The following is a 19,190-nucleotide window of genomic DNA, read 5'->3' as shown; positions in this document are numbered from 1 at the left end:
TTTTGGTAGATGGCAGGAGACTATTGTAGTCTCTTACTTTTTATTCAAATCCAAACTTCTTTACAAGAAAATCTGTCTAACTCTAGCAATCCTATGAAAACCGTAAGATAAAAAAAAAAGTATAGTTAGCTAATCCATCTGCTACACAATTAACCTCCTTATATACATGCAAAATTTTGACTAAACCAGTCTCTTGATATAAAGCCATAATACAAATGTACTAGGAATGACATGGGATAAAAATCATGAATTTCTGTCTTAAGAAAACTCTCCACACTCTCGGAATCAACCTCCACCTCTAACCGTCCGATCCCCTTATCCCATACTATATAGAGGTCGTAATAAACACCCCATAACTCCACCAAATGGGACTGAGCAAATACCAATATTGATCGTAAAGCCTCTTCTCCACATTGTCCGGTTTAATCGACAATTAGTTTAATCTTATTTTTGAACATTTTCATGGTGTTGTAATTATTTTGGACAAAAAATATTTGAGTAATTCGTACTAACTCGTTTATAAATAAAAGAAAAATATTAGTAATATGCATCTATATTTTGGTTCATTTGAGAATGCATGAAGGACTAACACTTGACAAAGACAGTGTTATGATTTTTTCAGTATGTTTATATGTTTGTTTTTTTTGAAAAAGTGTTTATATGTTTTTGAACTGTTTTTTAGTTCTACATATAGCTAACAATAATTTCACCATTTATCTATTTCTCTAATTTCAAACATTTTATATACGAATTCATCAATATATGGTGTTGTTTTCGAGTTCACAAAATTCTTTTTCCTTTGAAAATATTTCCATTTTTTTTGTGAAACGAAAATAGTCTCATTTGCTTTGCTGAGCAATGACTTAACATTACAATCAAAACATATATCATTCAAACGATGGGATAATTATTATAACCAACCAAAAGGTCCGAAAAAAATAAAATTAAAAACATAAACATGTCCTTAAAAATCATCATAACCAATAGAAAATCATGCAAAATCCAAAAATAAATAAAAACATCTCAAACAGTTGTAAAAAAAAAAAAGAGAAAAGGAGAATCTTCCATTCTCACTCAAGAGGACAATTGAGCAAGAGCTTGATGTTTCGAACAGTGGAGCTGATCAAACTCGTCACCGTGTCCACTGACTGCTCAGTCAGCCCTCTTATCCTCCTGTCTTCAGAGACAAGGATCTGAAAGACCACCGTGAGTATAGTTCCACCCTCCTCAGCCACCATGGATCGCCGGCCATCGTTTGAGATGGTGAAACCAGAAGAAAGGATTGGAATTTTCAAAGGGTCGACTTCACCTGAAGTAGCGAGACTCATTGAAGCCATGTCGAGAGGAGCGTATACTATCATGCCTCCTAATGCGTCCATGTAACACTCTTGTAGCATCATCATGTTCCTCGTTGGGCCTTGTGACATAGATATGACATCATCCTCTCTTTGTGTGGGCTGATATATATATAGTATATAACAAGTAAAGATTGTGAGATGAGTTATGTATCTATAACAACCAAAGATTAATTATTAAGAGACCGTGAAGGAAATGTGTGTACCTGGAGAATGGTGATGTAGTTGTTTTCATTATATCCGGTGAGAATGCGAGCGGTCACAGAGACTGCGGATCGATAGCAAAGAACGTCCCACTGTTGCATGCGAACGTGAGTTTTTGTTAAGACGCGACTTAAGACAACAATAAGAGATAAAAAAACATGCGAAGTGGTATAAGTAGACCATGTTTCTTTTTTTGAATGGTAACACTAACATATATGTTTCAGACCATAGGTCCATCATCGTATACTAATGGCGTGGATGAATTCAGCCTATTCAGGCAAAAAGGTTATGTAAATCATATTTTCACTCACAAGTCATACCAACCATGTTAAAATTCTATAATATGTTTTTTGAACTAGTATTTTTTTTTTGAACTATTTTTTCTAATATATGATGTTTTTGAACTAATTCTATAATATGTTCGTTCAATATAACTGTACTTATATGTGATGTTCAATATTCCCCAAAACTAAAACAATAAAAACTATAAGGAGTTAAAATTGCTGAAAATAATTAGATTTTTTTTCTTCTATATTTGAAGTGTCAAAGCCAATCGAACCCAACTGAATTTTGAGTTTAAAATAAGTTTTAAAGAGAAAAAAAAATACTAATTACTTTGAAAACTAGAGATTACGTGCTGAACTGTTTTATAATAAATTTAATTTAACTCTATGTCAGTTAACACATCAACCCGTAGCAACACTTACATATCCATTCGACAATGATGCATGCAGGTCAAGAAAAGAAAGAAGAACCTGGTGACGAGTCTCATTGTTTAGCAGGCTGTCGAAGACTTGCAAAGGAGTGATCGGAACTGAGAAAGAAGACGCAGCACTGACAACTAAACCGGATGGTTGACCGGAGTCATGGTTCATCCTGATCGAGATTCTGACTCCACATTTGGACTGCTGTGGAAAGTCAACTTTCCCGGACATGGTCAGCATCTCGTTGAAGTTCATCACCATTCTTTCCCCTAATTTCATTACACTCATTCTGCCTTCCACTGTCGCTATAGCTGCCAAAACATTACACATTGCTTTATCATCATTAACATCACACTTAGACATAATGCCGGTCTAACATTTTAATTTTTTTTTATAATGTTCTACGTACAAAAATGTTTATGTCCTTATTCTTTATAAAAAAAATTCATAATACCATACATACAACTAGAATTATCGAATAAAACCTAATCGACCAGTTCATTTACCGAACCTGCTCAGACTTATTGTCACTAAAAGATGTTATGTCTTTTACTAAAAGGTCAGAGACGACGAACTGGTTCAGTTAGGTCTTATATCGATCAAAAAACGATATATATCATCAGTAGCCTCACTCAACGAAAATGATAGAAAAATTAAGCATTGATTTGGCGAAGGATTTTCTTTATATAATTTATATTTGATTAGTAAAGTTAGTCATAGATGAAACGTACCTTCGCTCCAGTCAGTAGCCGGAATGGTTAGGATGGAGGAGAGAGCCATCCTCTCACACATTCTTTCCAGAGTGGTGGTCCAACGCTTAGCCCCGTATCCTGAGCCGCCACATAAAAGCTCTCTATATAACCAATGTGCATCGGGTTTATGGTCAACTTCCACATGCTCTATCCATGTTACCTGCATTATTTCGTTTAACTTCAAATTATATAACGTATACATTTTAAGAATAGAGAAACATGTGAGATCAAGGCAATGAAGACATGCCTCGGAGTGAGCACCGGGAAATGCTCTGATGAGACAGCCAGAAGGACGTTTATAGCAAAAAGAGTTGATTTGGTCAGAGTCAACGATTCTTTGTGACACATCAGCAACAATCCAGATCCCTTCATCGATCTTTTGGCAGCACCTGACGATCATAAACTCCCTTGGTGGCACTAGCGGCGACAGAATGTGTAGTTTCTCCCATATCTATCAATTTCATTCACATTCAAGAACATATCACATATTAAGATCCGAGTTGATGAACTGATGTAACGGTTGTAAAAAATTGATTGGTAACACTACAATGAAAATAGGTCTTACCACTTGCAAGTTATTGCAGTTTTCGTTGATGGGAAGCTCGGATCCGAGCTTGTGAATCGTCATGGCCTTGGCCACGATCGTTGGAAAAAGACTTTTCCACTTTTCCTACAACAGAGAAGTACATGTTCAGATTTGTGTATAATTAAGTGCAACCCTTAGATTTTTATTTTTGTCAAAAAATTGTTAGTAACAACGTAACCATCATATATTAAGAGTTGAAATTTTATCATTTTTTCCAAAATTATATAAACAATGAGAAAACTACAAAAAGAGGTCTAATTAAAAGATTTTTGATAAATGATTTAGACAAAGACGTATATATTGTTTCAAAAGTCGTTTTAAACAATCAGACATCAACTGCACCACATAGTTTTAAGCCTAATTGACATAATCCTAATATTTGTTTGATGATGCATAATAGAATACATACCGAATCCAAGAACATTTCAATCAAGTTCGTTGCTTCTATAGGAACCACCGTGACATCTTTGGAAGACTCGACACGAGCACTCAATTTCCTGAAATGTTTGATCGAGTGCGAGAACTTCTCATAACTCTCTTGGTCAATCACATATGTTCCATCGATAGACGACATAACCCACAAATCTTCCGTAACAAATAGCCGCTTGAGCTCTTCAACGGCTCTTGTCGCAGTTTCAGACAATTGCGTTATATCCATTTGGGATATCAGTTGTAGTTGGATGTCTTGAGAAGTTGATGATCCTACTGAGTTCGATGGATCGTTCATGAGACTGTTTGGAATAGTTCCATACGAGGTGTGAGTATCAAAGATTTGTTGTCCCTGAACAGAAGCGAATAAGTTCACCATGTTTTGTTGGTGCTGGTTCATGGATACAGTGTTTGCCATTTCGTCACGCTAAATTTCAAAAAAGAAAAATATATATTATTATAGATTCTGTCATAAACAAACAAAAAATGCATTTTCATGGTTATGTTTTTTTTTAATAACATTAGTGTTGTTTCAAAGGTTTTTTAAGCACAAGGACCAATCACCAAAAAAACATAAAAATCCGAACTTTTTTACTATTTAAAATATCTATGGGTGGTCAATAAAAATTGAATCTATGGCGCAAGCTCCAGTTGGAACCCCTTTATCAATAAGCTAAGACTATTTAGTTAAAGTTATGTTATTGTTTCACTATTATAATTAGGGTCTAACTTTTAACAATTTTTTTTACAAAGAACGATATATTATTTCATTGATATAAAGTTTATAAAGTCAGCATACAAAACATTCAAAAGTTATTAAGAGTATCACCAGTGGGAGTTTATTCCTTTCATCTCTTGGTAAAAAAAACTATTTTAATAATGCAAAAAAAAGAAAGAGAATGTAGAAAAGATGAAAGTGATCTCTCAGAGAAGAGACTTTGAACAATTCTAAAGGGACTCTTGTGCCAAGTGTCTTTCTTTCATTAATACATTATATGAAAAATAAATACAAAACCAAAGAAAAAGAAAATATTAATATAATAAAAATTAGAGACTCATTTTAAGAATTAATCAACTGCTAATGCTCTAAACATGCCATATAATAATTTATTATTATATTATTGTTTATGCACAACTTAAATTATCATCATTTATATAATTGCTTTTTAAATACGGATGAATATCATTTTGCAATTTATATAAAAATATGATGGTGGATGAAACAAATAATAACAAAAATGTATACTAGTGATATAATTGTTGGTAACAGAAATTTAAATAAAATGATTACCTGTTCTGTGAGAAAAGTGTTTACTAGACTCAAGTTTTGGAAATTGTGGCCGCGTTCTACACCAAGAGGAGGACCACCACAATCTGGACAAGTCACGATCCTTAAAGCCTCTAGCATAGCTTCGTTTTCACATTTGATCTTTTTATTTTCTTCACGAAGTAAGATGTTAGCATTTCTTTCAATCTGAGTCTATAACATATGAAAAGTAATTAATAACATTTGAAATATCAATTTGTTGAAACAACTTATACAATTACATATTAAAATATTTGTTGAGATGAATACTTTGTTTTGAGTTCTCTTGTTTTGAAACCAAAATTTGATTTGGTCTGGCTCAAGATTCAGCTCTTCACCTAAACTGAGCCGTTGTGATTCTTCTGGATTAGGACATTCCTTGAAATAACTTCATTCATTTATAAAAAAATTTAAAATCAATTAGTCAAATCAAAAATTTCAATAGGTTTGAATCAACAAAAAAGTGATAAAAAAAATTTTACGCTTCAAGTCTCTGGGTTTGTTGAAAAGTGTGGCGACGATAAGTTCTTTTCTCTCTTTTCTTGGCATTTACCGAAGTATGTTCACTGCTTGAGTTTCCACCATCGTTATGATCCATTTGTTCTCTACCACAGAAAGTAATTTTTTGTTGTTATAGTTTGTAACAATATTTTTTTTAGTAAATTCACAAACTAATCACCAGTTATATAGAAAATGGTGGTGCGTTCTTTCAAAAAAAAAATGGTGGTGTGAAAATAATTCAAAATAAAATTATTTTATAAATGGGAATATAAAGAAAAAAATATATATTTCTATTGGAGAAGGTCATACATACTATATTTTACAAATGAGAATAAAAGGCCATTCCAATTCTATTTCATTCAAATACGTATTAGAGATATATACTACCTCTTATACAAAGTACTGAGTACCAATTATGTGTATATATATATATATATATATATATAAAAGTTTAAGCTAAGAAAAATATATGTTTTTGTTAAAAAATAAGAAGCAAAATATAATTTATTTTGAGAAGATATATTTTATATTTTATTATATGTAGATTCATTTCTACGATGTACTCAAACCAATTTAAAAATCTTTGTCTTTTTGTTTACCTACTATAGATACAAGAATAAATTTAATAAAATATTATTATCATATACATTTTATTATGTTTCAATATTATTTTAACATCAAAAAGAATCACATTGAACTAAAATTCATATTTAATAAATAAATAATTTATATTATTACTTTTTGTTTCCTTTAATCTAATCGAATAACATCACCTAGTTTTACTGCTAATAAATTGACATATTACATGAGAATACAAAATTTTGGGGAATTACATAGCCATTACTTTGATAATAGAAATTTTAAGTAAAGTGTAAACACTTTCGAATTTTTTTTTTCTTAAAGAACAGATAAGTATACTCATAATATGTTTTCTTTTGTTTCAACTACTGTGTAACCTAGAAGAAATAAATTAAAGACAATATTTTTTTTTAAGTTGGAGATTTTAACTGAATCTTTAAGTTTATTCTACTTTTAAAAATGATCTTAGAAAAATTGGTGTCAAAATTGTACATAAATTCTAATAGATTTATGAAACATTTGTAGATCATAATAATCATATCCTTATAATTGGTAGAGACTCACTATCTCTATTGGCAAATGTGTGTTTCACTTGTTATTTAGTATTTTTATTGCGGATTAGTTCATCGTCAAAACAATGTTTAATGAATATTTTTTAATTTCTCCTACCAAACTATAATCGCAATCTACCCACAATTGTTATCAATCATTTTACCAAAACATATTTTATTGATGAAATCAACATTTAAGGTTAAAATCTTGCATTTCTTTTTGTTTTTATACCAAACGGCCAATTCCATATTTAAGTTATTCTAAATCAACAACATATTATCCGATTAACCATTGTCCAATCAAATCAACGGTTAAATTTATTTATTCTCACTGAGAATCAAGCTTAGTATCTCTTTCCATATTCAAATACCACATATATTTGACCAACGATATTCTTGCATTAGACTCATCGAAAGAATATTTGGTCAATTATGTTAAGTTTGTTATCCGAAGATTTGTCTCCATCCAAAAATTATATCCACAGATTACCTTCTTGTTTATCTTACATCAAATTTATTGAACAATTTAACTAGATTGTAGTAGCTAGTATGATTTAAAGTGTTAAGTACTATAGTAAACCACTTGATGTATGTTTAACTAAAAGTCGTTTAGTGGCAGATTTATGGAAATATGGTGTATATGTGATACGTGTTAATTTTTCATAGATATTTATTTGTACACTAAATTGCTAAAGAGTCACTAGTAGTGCTTGTAAAATTTCTTATCAGGATTTTCAAAAACAAAGTTAGAATCCTAGACTTTTGGGTTTTGTTTCTTTTAAATTGATAGTTTATTTTCGGTAAAAAATATTCTTGGTTTATCGCCACCGACAGTGGCGAATGCAGGTAGAGGACTAAAAGTGCAAGTACACCCATTCTTTTCTAAAAAAAAGTTTTATAAGGAATTTTGTTTAAATTTTGCTATTTAACCAAAACACAATTGTGCACCCATTGAAAATGTTATTATACCCTCTTAATTCTGTATATTTCTGATGTTGTCCTACTAATTCGTATATGTAATAATGTACTAATATACGCACCCACTAATAATATGTTCTAGATTCACCCCTGGCTACCGGTCTTTGATGCTGGTCCATACAAACATTGCATTGGAGCCCTCAAAGTATTTGTTAATCTTTGGGCTAAAGTTCTTTTTTAATTGGAAAATATATACTTTTTGACATATAGTTTCATAAAAAAATCAAAATAGACAAATATACATGGATCCAAGTCTAATATTTTATAACAATTGGCGCAAACGAAAATATTGCTGAGTACATAAAAGAATGATCTACATGTGACTACTTTTGGACATATATAGTTTGATATTGGCTTTTTCGTTTTGCAGTGATGTGAGCGTATGCATTGATTTTTCTCTTTTGTTTAGCTATGTAATGTAAGTATCTAACTATATGAAAATTTTAATTAGTAAAGAAAAACTATATGATAAAATTAATCAAACTCTTGAAGTGTTTGTTTGGCCTTTAGGCCGAAAATATTGTGAGTTTATGAAAGCCAAGAGATGTATATTTTTCATTAGGTGGTGTGTTCGTAAACTTCTCTTTTATCACTCTCTTATTAGAGAAAATAATATTCTGTCAACTTTCAGAAAATGCAAATACTTCTTCAACTTTTCTTCCTTTATTTATAAGCTATCTAGCTAAAATATGGCTTGTCATAATTTCTCACTTACTGATATCTTAGTAAGTAGATTTGTCTTTATTCAATACATAAAATTCTAGTATACATAAAATTCTATTTTTGCTTATACGTAGAATTTTAAGGGTATCTCCATTTCTGCTCTATTTTTTTCTAAATAGAATAAAAATGAATATAGAGTAAAAAATACTCCAACCTAATTTTATATCTCACTTTATAGTAAAATTTATTTCATAAATAAAATAATTTTTTTTTCATCAATAAAAATATCTCACTTTATAGTAAAATTTATTTCATAAATAAAATAATTTTTTTTTTCATCAATAAAGACTCTATTATAGTATACAAAATGAAGTAAAATTGAAGTAATTTTACTCTATTCTTTTCTTTTCTTTTTGAAGAAAAAAAATAGAATTTTGCAATGGAAATGCTCTAATTAACTACACAAAATCCTAATCTTAGTACATATATTTCTATCTTATCAGTACACAGAATTATATTCCAACATGCACACGCCATTCAATTTCGTTTTAAGATTTTTGTTTTTATGCCTCGATCTTCGGTAACAGGCTCACAACCACACATGAAATATCAATTAGTTCAATTAAAAACGAAGATTTATTAACCTTGTCCAAGAATAAAAGTACAGCTGAATCATTAACGTTCATAGTAGAAAGGAAACGAAATAAAACACAACATAGTACGACGACAAAGAAACATAATAAATAGTAGTACAATTACTCAAATCTCATACAAAAGTGAGATTCAAAATCATATGGGAATGGAACGGGAGACTTTGGGATAAACGTGGGTAGCCGGATGACCCATAATACGTCGACCTTTGGCATGTTTAAAGATATAAACCAATGCTCCCACCGGCCACTCCACCACTCCGGCTGCTAAAAACGCCACAAGCCCTAACGTCGGTCCGACCACTTTGCATCTACATGGGTTTCCTCCCGTTCCGCATTGCACGCATATAGGAATCATCCTTGTGATAGCTTCAAATACTAATATTGTTATATATACGAAAAAGGGATCAAAGAGGTGAAATGTTTGTGGATGTTATAGAGATGTGATGTATGGAATATGAGGAGAATAATTGGTGTAGGATTATGGAGAGATTGATTGTGATGTTTAAATAGAGAGACAAGCGAATCATTTGAGTTTTTTACACTTTTTCTTCTTGTTTTATCTAATACTTTTTATGATCTTTATACGTAGGGTCGGTTCATGAGTATTTTATTTAAACTTTTGACAGGTGGTGTGTGAGGAAGATGTACATGTGGTTTGAGGAGGATACGTGTTGTCTTCTTTCTATCTTAATCATCGTGTCTCGTATCATTGGTGACAAATTGCTGATGATATCGTCGGTTTGTTCTTGAAAATCTTTACAAGATATTGGACCTTGAAAATGGCTATATGAAATATTCTGGGCTCGTCACCAGATTCAGGTACAGGGTCGACTATCATGACCAACCGAAATGGGCCTCAAATAGGATAGACTCTGAATCAACCAGGCCAGTCCATTATATACGTGATCGGGTTGCCTGGTGAATTGTACCAGACTAAACCGTATAATCAATGGGGCTACTATTCCAGTGCAACCCGGAATTTTATTAAGCATCTCTTGGTTAGTAATTTATAATTACGGGGTTGTTATAAATTTGTGAAAACAAAATGCTATTAACGTTGTTAGCGTAGCTCAACTGAATGAAATATGGTATTCATTTCATATTATGTATGTTCGAGTTACTGAATTGTATGTTGTTATTGTCTAACAAAACTATACTATAATTTTGTAATCGTATACTAGTTTTGCCAAAGCGCAGAATATTCGTTGTGATAAAGTGATTTATAATGTGAATGTTTAAAGTAAAGACTTTGGAGTTTGGTGGATGTTAAAGTATATATAAAAAGACTTTAGTGTTGACTTTTGTATAATTGACATTAGACATGCATGCAAAATCTCCACTACCAAATTAACAAGTAATACAATTTAATCATTTTTTAAGTTTTTTTTCTAATTAAAATATTAAAAAGCATATTATATAATTTAATCCGTATGTACTATATTTAAATTTATTCTGCGCACTAAAAAAATAATATAAAAACTAACTCTGAGAGACGAAGATTATCATCATCATCATCATTAAATTTCATTTCCCCCCAATCTTTGATAGAGATTAGAGAAGAGATCCAAAAACGCTAAACCCGTTCCCGCGGGAGTGAAAGCGAGCTCAAATGGGAGATCCGTTGGGATCAGAGGAGGCATCACTCGCGACGGAGACCGGCATCAAATCGGATTTGTGTTTGGAGATCGATCCTCCGCCGACCGAAACCGTCGCCACCGCCGAAGACTGGCGTCGCGCTCTCGGCAAAGTGGTTCCCGCCGTCGTGGTGCTCCGCACGACGGCGTGTCGCGCCTTCGACACTGTATCGGCGGGCGCTAGCTACGCTACTGGGTTTATCGTTGATAAGAGGCGTGGGATCATCCTCACCAATCGCCACGTGGTGAAGCCAGGTGTGCGCATAGATTCCTTTGATTAGGTGGTGTAGAATAAGGCTCAGCTAGGCTTAGTATAGATCACTGTGGTAGAATGAGAATTTAATCTCTTTAATATTCAGTGATTCATCTCTGTATTATCTTCTTCAGGTCCAGTAGTTGCGGAGGCAATGTTTGTTAACCGCGAAGAGATCCCAATCTATCCTGTATATAGGGATCCGGTAACTCTCTCATTCTAAATTTTTAATCCCTAGATTAGATTTGAGTATGTGGAAACTTGCATCACAGTTTAGAATATCTTGGTATGGTAGAAGCCATGGTTTCATTGAAATGAGCATTCATGTGAATTCTAAAATATTTCTATTTTAGTATTTTGAATTTGTGTCTCCTCATCAGGCTGACATTCTTTTGTATCTTTTTCAGGTCCACGACTTTGGCTTCTTTTCGTATGATCCCAGTGCAGTGCAGTTTCTGAGTTATGAGGAAATTCCCCTTGCTCCAGAGGCAGCTTCTGTTGGACTGGAGATTAGGGTTGTTGGCAATGATAGCGGAGAGAAGGTAACATAAATAGGTTGTTCTATATTATTCAAAGTATAAAAGAGAGAAGTAATGCTTCTGGTTAATGGGGTGTGGATTTGCAGGTTTCTATACTGGCTGGTACTCTTGCTCGGTTGGATAGGGATGCTCCACAGTATAAGAAGTAAGTATTATCTGTTTCACCGTCATATTTTTATAGTTCTACAACTCTGCTTGTTTCATGGTTACTCACTTTGTAATAATTAATTGGTTTTTGTTGCAGAGATGGTTACAACGACTTCAACACGTTTTATATGCAAGTAAGTGATTATTCGTCTTTAGTTTTTATGCTGTCAAAAAAAAAAAAAAAAAGAGTTTTTATTACTTTTATTTTAATTACCGACGTATATGAGCAGAATTGCATGCTATCTCTCCTGAGTCAAAACCTTGTTATTTCCCGTTTCCACTACAGATATGCCTCTCACTCGTATTTTCATTTAGATACCACCTAAAAGAGTTAAAACGTCCTTTGTAGCTTATCGTGCAATACTCTACTGTTACTCGAAGCCTAACCCTTACACATGCTAGCTTGCTAATATTTTCGCTTCTGTGCTTATAGGCAGCGTCAGGTACTAAAGGTGGATCAAGCGGTTCTCCTGTTATTGATTGGCAAGGCAGGGCGGTAGCTTTGAATGCTGGCAGCAAGTCTTCAAGTGCATCAGCCTTCTTCCTACCACTTCAACGAGTAAGCAATCTCTTTTTCATACTCATATTCATACTTTAGTTAAGACTAGATGGTTAGTAGAATGTCACAAATGAACTATACGTTTATTTATTGATCTCTTCCTTTCATTAACGGGGCCCTGGGTATATATTAGGAGACACAGAGAAAGTCAGAAATGGTTCCTGATATTTTTTTAGTATTGCATTGCGTCATATCATTTCATAACCCCGGGAATTTATATGACATTTAGTTGGAAATTTGCTTAGAACTTTTCATCAAGTGTGGCTTTCGTTTTTGGAAGGTTGTCAGGGCGTTAAGTTTCCTGCAGAAAAGTATCGACTCGTGCACAGATAAGCCAAAAGCAGTTCATATTCCTCGTGGTACGCTTCAGGTTTGTTTTCCACCTATCGGATTTTGAGACTCTTCATAGTGCAGTTAGGAAAATTTCCACGACTATCAGTTTTGATCCTTTTTAAGTAGCTGTGTTCAGCTTGTCCGAAAAAAGTACCCGTACTTTACATGGTCTGTCAGTTGAAAAAAAATTCCAAGGAGCTGGAAATTTTCCTGGGTAACATTTAGACTACTGTTGTAGTTAGGCTCTGAGCATCATAATTTTTCTGTAATAAATTTTAACTAATGTAATGCTCATATTCTAGAGAGGAATTTTAATACCTTAAAGATTTCTTTTTATTCTAGAAAGGTTATCCTTGTGATTACCGTGGGATCTGAATGAGTTCGTGGTTTTATTAAGAATAATTCTCATGTTATATCTCTATTCCTTTTCCCACGATTGACAGATGCAGAGATTTATAGGAAGTTCAATGTCTATTAGCTGATATGAGTTTTGGGTTGCTTATGTAAGATTTTATCTGTTTGCTTTTGTATTTAGATGACATTTGTTCACAAAGGCTTCGATGAGATACGTCGACTTGGTCTCAGGAGCGAAACTGAACAGGTACATGATTTTCCTTCCTACTATCGTGGAGGGCATTAGCCGTCCTTGTGCACACCTTAAACATACTGTATCTTGGCCATGTAGGTGGTTCGGCATGCATCTCCAACTGGGGAAACTGGAATGCTTGTTGTTGATTCTGTAGTGAGTGCATTGATTTATTATTATATTAACACACAGAACAATAATTTCTTTTTTATAGAAAAAAGATTGTTTAAGCGGTGCCTAAAAATTTACATCTTATATATGATGTTTTGACTTGTGGTAGGTGCCAAATGGCCCTGCTGATAAACATTTAGAGCCGGGAGATGTTCTTATTCGTGTGAACGGCACAGTAAGTCATCTCAGTTACATCTTTTTAGTGAGGATTGTTTTTTGTTTGTCTCGAGCAATCTAGAATTTTGATATCTTTGTTGCAACATTGGTATGAAACGCATGGGTTAAAAGTTAGTTATAACTTATTAATCAATACAATTTCAGTGTCTAGTTCTTTCTGTTCCTCGTTTTGCTAAATCTCTCGCTGTGCATTTATCGTAGGTGCTTACACAATTTCTGAATTTGGAGAATCTGATTGATGACGGTGTTGGCCAGATAGTTGAACTGGAAATTGAAAGGGGTGGACAGCCAATAACTGTTAGTGTATCGGTGAGTTCCATTCTTCTGTAAGTTCTGTTTCTAGGATACATGTAACCGTCTTTTAATCTTTTCTCTTGGCTATTATATTCGTTATTGCTGCTCAATTCTTTTCCCCTGAGAAAAAGTTCTCAGTATCTTACTTGTACCTTCCATGTAGGATTTCATAATCTGCTTAACTGTGATTGATACTTACTCTCTTTCATAATGATCTCGATCCTTGTGTTTATGTTTTCCTGACACAGGTTCAGGATTTACACTCAATCACTCCAGATCACTTCCTGGAAGTAAGTGGTGCTGTAATTCATCCGTTGTCTTATCAGCAGGTAACTACTACTTGAAGAGATGTATCTGAACTTTTTTACTGCCCTGCACTGTATGCATGATATTCTTGTCTCCTACAGGTCGAATTGTTGTTTTTATAAGTTAGTGCTTGGGGTTAAGTTTTATCTTTCATGAATTTGCGTACTGATCTACCCAAATGATGATTTAGAGCACTTTTCCGTTTTTCAAAGTGACAAAGCTGAAATGTTAGTTGGTTCATGATATCTATCTTCAGAGAGGATGCTCTTTGTGAATATAGTAATAATGCTATATGTATGATCCTGAAACTTGTTATTGTAGTATCGGTTGGAAAATATAATAATGCTTTGAAGAAACATTGACTTTATCCTCCATAGCCCACACTGGCTTGCTAGAGTGAATATGGAAACATATACTGACTCTCTTGTGGGCATTAGCTGATCTTAAAAGTTGTTGATGTAACAGGCTCGTAATTTTCGTTTTCCTTGTGGCCTGGCTTATGTCTCGGACCCTGGGTAAGCCGCTCAACTTCCTCCATCAAAATTTTCACATTTTCTTGAACCATGTGCAATTCTCTAATAGATTCCAACATAAAAGAGTGTTTCCTTATAGTTCTTTTGGTTCTAAAATTTATTTATCTGCATACTCGGTACAAGAAGTGAGCTGTAACTTCTTCTAATACGCCACTTAATCTTGAAAATTATAATTTTTATCTCTTCATCAGAGATCTTAAGATAGTTCACGTTTAGCTTGTTGACTTTTTTTCTGTCTTCTTGACTGATGTGTCAATACTGTTACATGTAAGTTAATTGTGCATCATTTTCAGAACTTTCTCTGTATTTCTGGATTTACTTGGTTGAGCTATTTTCTATGCAGATACATGCTATTTAGAGCTGGAGTCCCACGACATGCTATCATAAAGAAGGTTGCTAATGAAGATATTTCCTGTCTTGCGGATTTGATATCCGTTCTTTCGAAGCTCTCTAGGGGTGCTCGTGTCCCCTTGGAATATATGTCTCACACTGATCGTCATCGCAAGAAGGTGCTATATATATTGTTTGAAAGTTCTTTTTGTAAGACGTCCTAACCCACTGTAATCTTATGCTTGTCAAACCTAGGTACTGGTTTAGATATGATATTTTGTTAGGCTATTCTAAATCGACATCTGATCTGTTAATTCTGTGATAATATTACCTCTCTCTGGCTGTTCCAAGTATGTGATTTTTTTTTGCTGCTGTCGTGCTGATAGAATACTATGATCACTGTCTATGGAAAATAGATATCTTTAAAGTCGTGATTTCCACAATGGATCGTTTTTTCTTTAGGCGTTCCTGTCATTAACATGGTTGTTGACTTGCTGTTCCATGTTTCTTTTTGAACTCTATAATATTTACTCAAATGAGAAAGTACTTATTTTTGGGTTCCATTTCGTGCAGTCTGTGTTAGTCACAATTGATCGTCATGAATGGTACGCTCCTCCACAGTTGTATACCCGTAATGACAGTTCTGGTTTATGGGATGTGAAACCTGCAATCGAACCTGCTGCTGTTCCACCATCTATTGGTAATAGTGGTTTGCCTATATGCCAAAATACAGAGTCCATGCATGAAGTCGTTCGTGGGGTTACTGATACTGCGGCTACTATGGAAGCCTCTAGTGGGGATGGTTCTTCTCAGAATGATTTTGGCGTAGAAGCAAAGAAACAAAGAGTGGAAGATGATTCTTCAGATGGAACTGTTGCAAACGGTTCCTTACATGGGAGTGAATTGAAATCTGATGATGCAATGGCAACAGAAAATTCGGTTTTAAGAGACTACGAAAGCGCAGCAGCACTGTCTGCTAATGCTTCTTTGGCTGAACGTGCTATTGAGCCGGCTCTTGTCATGTTTGAGGTAAAGATTAACATCATGTTTGGTAACTATTTCTACAACGATAAATGATAATCTATGGATGCTTATAAGAAAACCATGGAAGTATGACCTGGTGATCGGAATTACTGTGATTATAGTTCTTATTGTGGTTAAGGGCAACTTGCATCTGCTGAAACTAAGTTCTCTTATGCAGGTTCATGTGCCACCATCGTGTAGTCTTGATGGTGTACATTCACAACATTTCTTTGGGACTGGCATTATTATTTACCATTCTTCAAACATGGGACTTGCTGTGGTGGACAAAAACACTGTTGCGATTTCTGCATCTGATGTTATGTTGTCCTTTGCTGCTTTTCCAGTCGAGATTCCTGGAGAGGTTAGATTCCCCTGAAGATCTTACAGTTCGTGGAAGGAAGCTTTAATATTCATCTTTCTTAACTTAACTGCAGGTGGTATTTCTTCATCCTGTTCACAACTATGCTCTTATTGCCTACAATCCGTCAGCAATGGGTCCTGCCAGTGCTTCAGTTATTCGTGCAGCTGAGCTACTACCTGGTATGTTAGTACAAATCTGTAGCAAAGTACCTTTGGGGTTTCAAATTATATGTTGGTTGGATGATGCTTAGGCTATTACTATTTTCTGTTAACCATTTCAAAGTTCACCATTGCTCTGTTTGGATATTGCCTCTTGTTGAAACTTTCATTTATCTAGTTAAATTAATGGGACGTGTTCATGTTGCAATGTCTTTACTGAAAACAGAACCTGCACTGCAACGTGGAGATTCAGTTTATCTTGTCGGATTGAGTAGGAACCTTCAAGCTACATCAAGAAAATCTATTGTTACCAATCCATGTGCAGCGTTAAACATTGGGTCTGCTGATTCTCCCCGCTACAGAGCTACTAATATGGAAGTTATCGAGCTTGATACAGGTGAGGAACTCAAAGCCTTTCACATCAAACTTAGATACTATAAAGTTGTTCGAATCTCAATTTATTTTCTTCATGTTACGTTGCAGATTTTGGTAGCTCATTTTCAGGAGCGCTGACTGATGAGCAAGGGAGGATTCGGGCCATTTGGGGAAGCTTTTCGACTCAGGTTCATCTTCCCACTTTGCAGTTTACATAACTGTTACGTTTTTTTCTAACATGGTACTGTCTTGTGTATTGATCACAGGTTAAATATAGTTCCTCTTCGTCCGAAGACCATCAGTTTGTCAGAGGTATCCCAATATATGCGATCAGCCAAGTCCTCGAGAAAATCATAACTGGTGGAAATGGACCAGAACTTCTAATAAATGGTGTGAAAAGGCCAATGCCACTCGTTCGGATTCTGGAAGTTGAGTTGTATCCTACTTTGCTCTCAAAGGCCCGGAGTTTTGGTCTGAGCGATGAATGGATCCAAGTAAGCCTATTCTTGTTTATATATTCTGTGATAATATCGATACACATCTATCTGCGCATGTAGAATTTATAACATATGGTGAAACTTGTTATAATGCTTACTTGAGAGAATGATAGTTTACTAAAAGCAGGTAGTCTCAAATCCATATACTTTATTGGTTGTTCTTACAGATTCTAGTCAAGAAGGATCCTGTTAGACGACAAGTTCTGCGTGTTAAAGGTTGCCTGGCAGGATCAAAAGCTGAAAATCTTCTAGAACAAGGCGACATGGTTTTGGCAGTCAATAAAATGCCAGTTACATGCTACAATGACATTGAAGCCGCTTGCCGAACATTGGATACTGGTAGCCACAGCGATGAGAATCTCAATCTAACAATCCTTCGACAGGTGACACCCTTAACTCCTGGCTCTTGAGACATCTTATTGTTTATTTTCTTCTCCGTTATCATCCTAGTCCTTGTGTTGATTGATCACAGCACCTGTGAAGAGAAAAGGTTTACTAGTATATACTCAAGACTCTTGGTTGTTTGTCAGGGTCGAGAAATGGAGCTCGTAGTTGGAACTGACAAAAGAGATGGAAACGGAACTACAAGAGCGATAAACTGGTGTGGTTGCGTTGTTCAAGATCCTCATTCTGCGGTTCGCGCTCTTGGGTTTCTTCCTGAGGAAGGTCATGGTGTCTATGTCACCAGGTATACTAGTTCTTGACCTATATATTGAATCTCAATTTGGTTCAACAAAAAAAAAACTAGTTTAATCTTAACCGACTAGATTTGGATTTGATCTCTGACAAATTTTGTTCTCAGATGGTGTCATGGGAGTCCGGCACACCGATATGGCCTGTATGCACTTCAGTGGATTGTGGAAGTTAACGGGAAGAAGACTCCTGATCTAAACGCATTTGCAGATGCTACTAAGGTTTTGTCTCATTCCTTACACAATTCACACTTCCATTTACTTTGGCTCTGAAGAAAAGTGATGCAGCCATATCTTAGATTGTTCTTTCACTTTGGTTTGAAGTTTTAAAATCTTCTTTGCGATTTGGTTGCAACAGGAGCTAGAACACGGGCAATTTGTGCGTATAAGGACTGTTCATCTAAACGGCAAGCCACGAGTGTTGACTCTGAAACAAGATCTTCATTATTGGCCAACTTGGGAGCTGAGGTTCGACCCAGAGACTGCTCTTTGGCGTAGAAACATATTGAAAGCCTTGAAGTAAAAAGCCTCTTTAGTTGATCCATTTCTTTGAAAAGCTCTTATGGTCTTTTCTCAAATGCATACTCCAACTTTGTTGTATTTTTATCGAAATTATACTCAAAACCTCGTTATATAACATTACTAGAAGAACTGTCACTACAATTTACAGTAAAAAGAAACTAAGCAATAAGGATTTTACATCCAGTTTAAAATTGATCAAATTTAAACTTTCCGTGTCCTAATTCATGTTAATGTTTTTTTCTTCTAATTGTACAATCATTTTTTGTTTTGAAATTGAATAGTTCTTGTGAAATCAAATCATTTAACCAAACGCCTCAGCAATTAAAACATTATTACAGTGAGCAATATCTAGGCTTCAAGTCCTCTGAATTGAATGCAAAGTCTTAAACTCCTCAAATCTGTGAAAGGGAGATAATATGTAGATTGCAAAAGGATGAGA

The 19,190-nt window shown here is 34.4% G+C and overlaps 3 protein-coding genes across 4 annotated transcripts; 1 reads left to right on the top strand and 2 right to left on the bottom strand.

The window, feature by feature from the left end:
* Nucleotides 1-462: 462 nt before the first annotated feature.
* LOC103844167 (homeobox-leucine zipper protein HDG8) lies at nt 463-8,981 on the bottom strand. 2 transcript variants are annotated; one of them, XM_009120951.2, is made up of 10 exons: nt 5,819-8,981; nt 5,607-5,724; nt 5,322-5,510; nt 4,011-4,457; nt 3,581-3,685; nt 3,263-3,466; nt 2,995-3,175; nt 2,315-2,574; nt 1,562-1,651; nt 463-1,457 (listed from the first exon to the last, which is right to left on the bottom strand). In XM_009120951.2, exons 1-10 carry the CDS (start codon nt 5,932-5,934, stop codon nt 1,071-1,073), a joined length of 2,097 nt encoding a protein of 698 aa, XP_009119199.1. In that variant the 5' UTR covers nt 5,935-8,981; the 3' UTR covers nt 463-1,070. The 2 variants fall into 2 exon arrangements, with proteins under 2 accessions (XP_009119199.1, XP_033142257.1); XM_033286366.1 differs by having other exon boundaries at nt 2,995-3,466.
* Nucleotides 8,982-9,221: 240 nt separating this feature from the next.
* Nucleotides 9,222-10,481, bottom strand: LOC103844182. The gene has a single exon (XM_009120967.3). The coding sequence runs from the start codon at nt 9,614-9,616 to the stop codon at nt 9,398-9,400; it is 219 nt and encodes a 72-aa protein (XP_009119215.1). The 5' UTR covers nt 9,617-10,481; the 3' UTR covers nt 9,222-9,397.
* Nucleotides 10,482-10,736: 255 nt separating this feature from the next.
* Nucleotides 10,737-18,959, top strand: LOC103844193 (protease Do-like 7). Its single transcript, XM_009120978.3, has 24 exons — nt 10,737-11,150; nt 11,283-11,353; nt 11,556-11,690; nt 11,774-11,832; nt 11,932-11,968; nt 12,268-12,393; nt 12,674-12,763; nt 13,262-13,327; nt 13,412-13,468; nt 13,593-13,658; nt 13,862-13,969; nt 14,203-14,283; nt 14,726-14,775; nt 15,137-15,302; nt 15,697-16,152; nt 16,325-16,507; nt 16,581-16,686; nt 16,892-17,062; nt 17,149-17,228; nt 17,307-17,534; nt 17,705-17,920; nt 18,068-18,225; nt 18,340-18,451; nt 18,588-18,959. Exons 1-24 carry the CDS (start codon nt 10,871-10,873, stop codon nt 18,750-18,752), a joined length of 3,267 nt encoding a protein of 1,088 aa, XP_009119226.2. The 5' UTR covers nt 10,737-10,870; the 3' UTR covers nt 18,753-18,959.
* The last annotated feature ends 231 nt before the right edge of the window (nt 18,960-19,190 follow it).

This window comes from Brassica rapa, chromosome A01 (genome assembly GCF_000309985.2).
Source record: "Brassica rapa cultivar Chiifu-401-42 chromosome A01, CAAS_Brap_v3.01, whole genome shotgun sequence".
Classification (NCBI taxonomy): domain Eukaryota; kingdom Viridiplantae; phylum Streptophyta; class Magnoliopsida; order Brassicales; family Brassicaceae; genus Brassica; species Brassica rapa.
The sequence above is the reverse complement of the archived record's forward strand: the minus strand, read 5'-3'. Positions and strand labels throughout refer to the sequence as shown.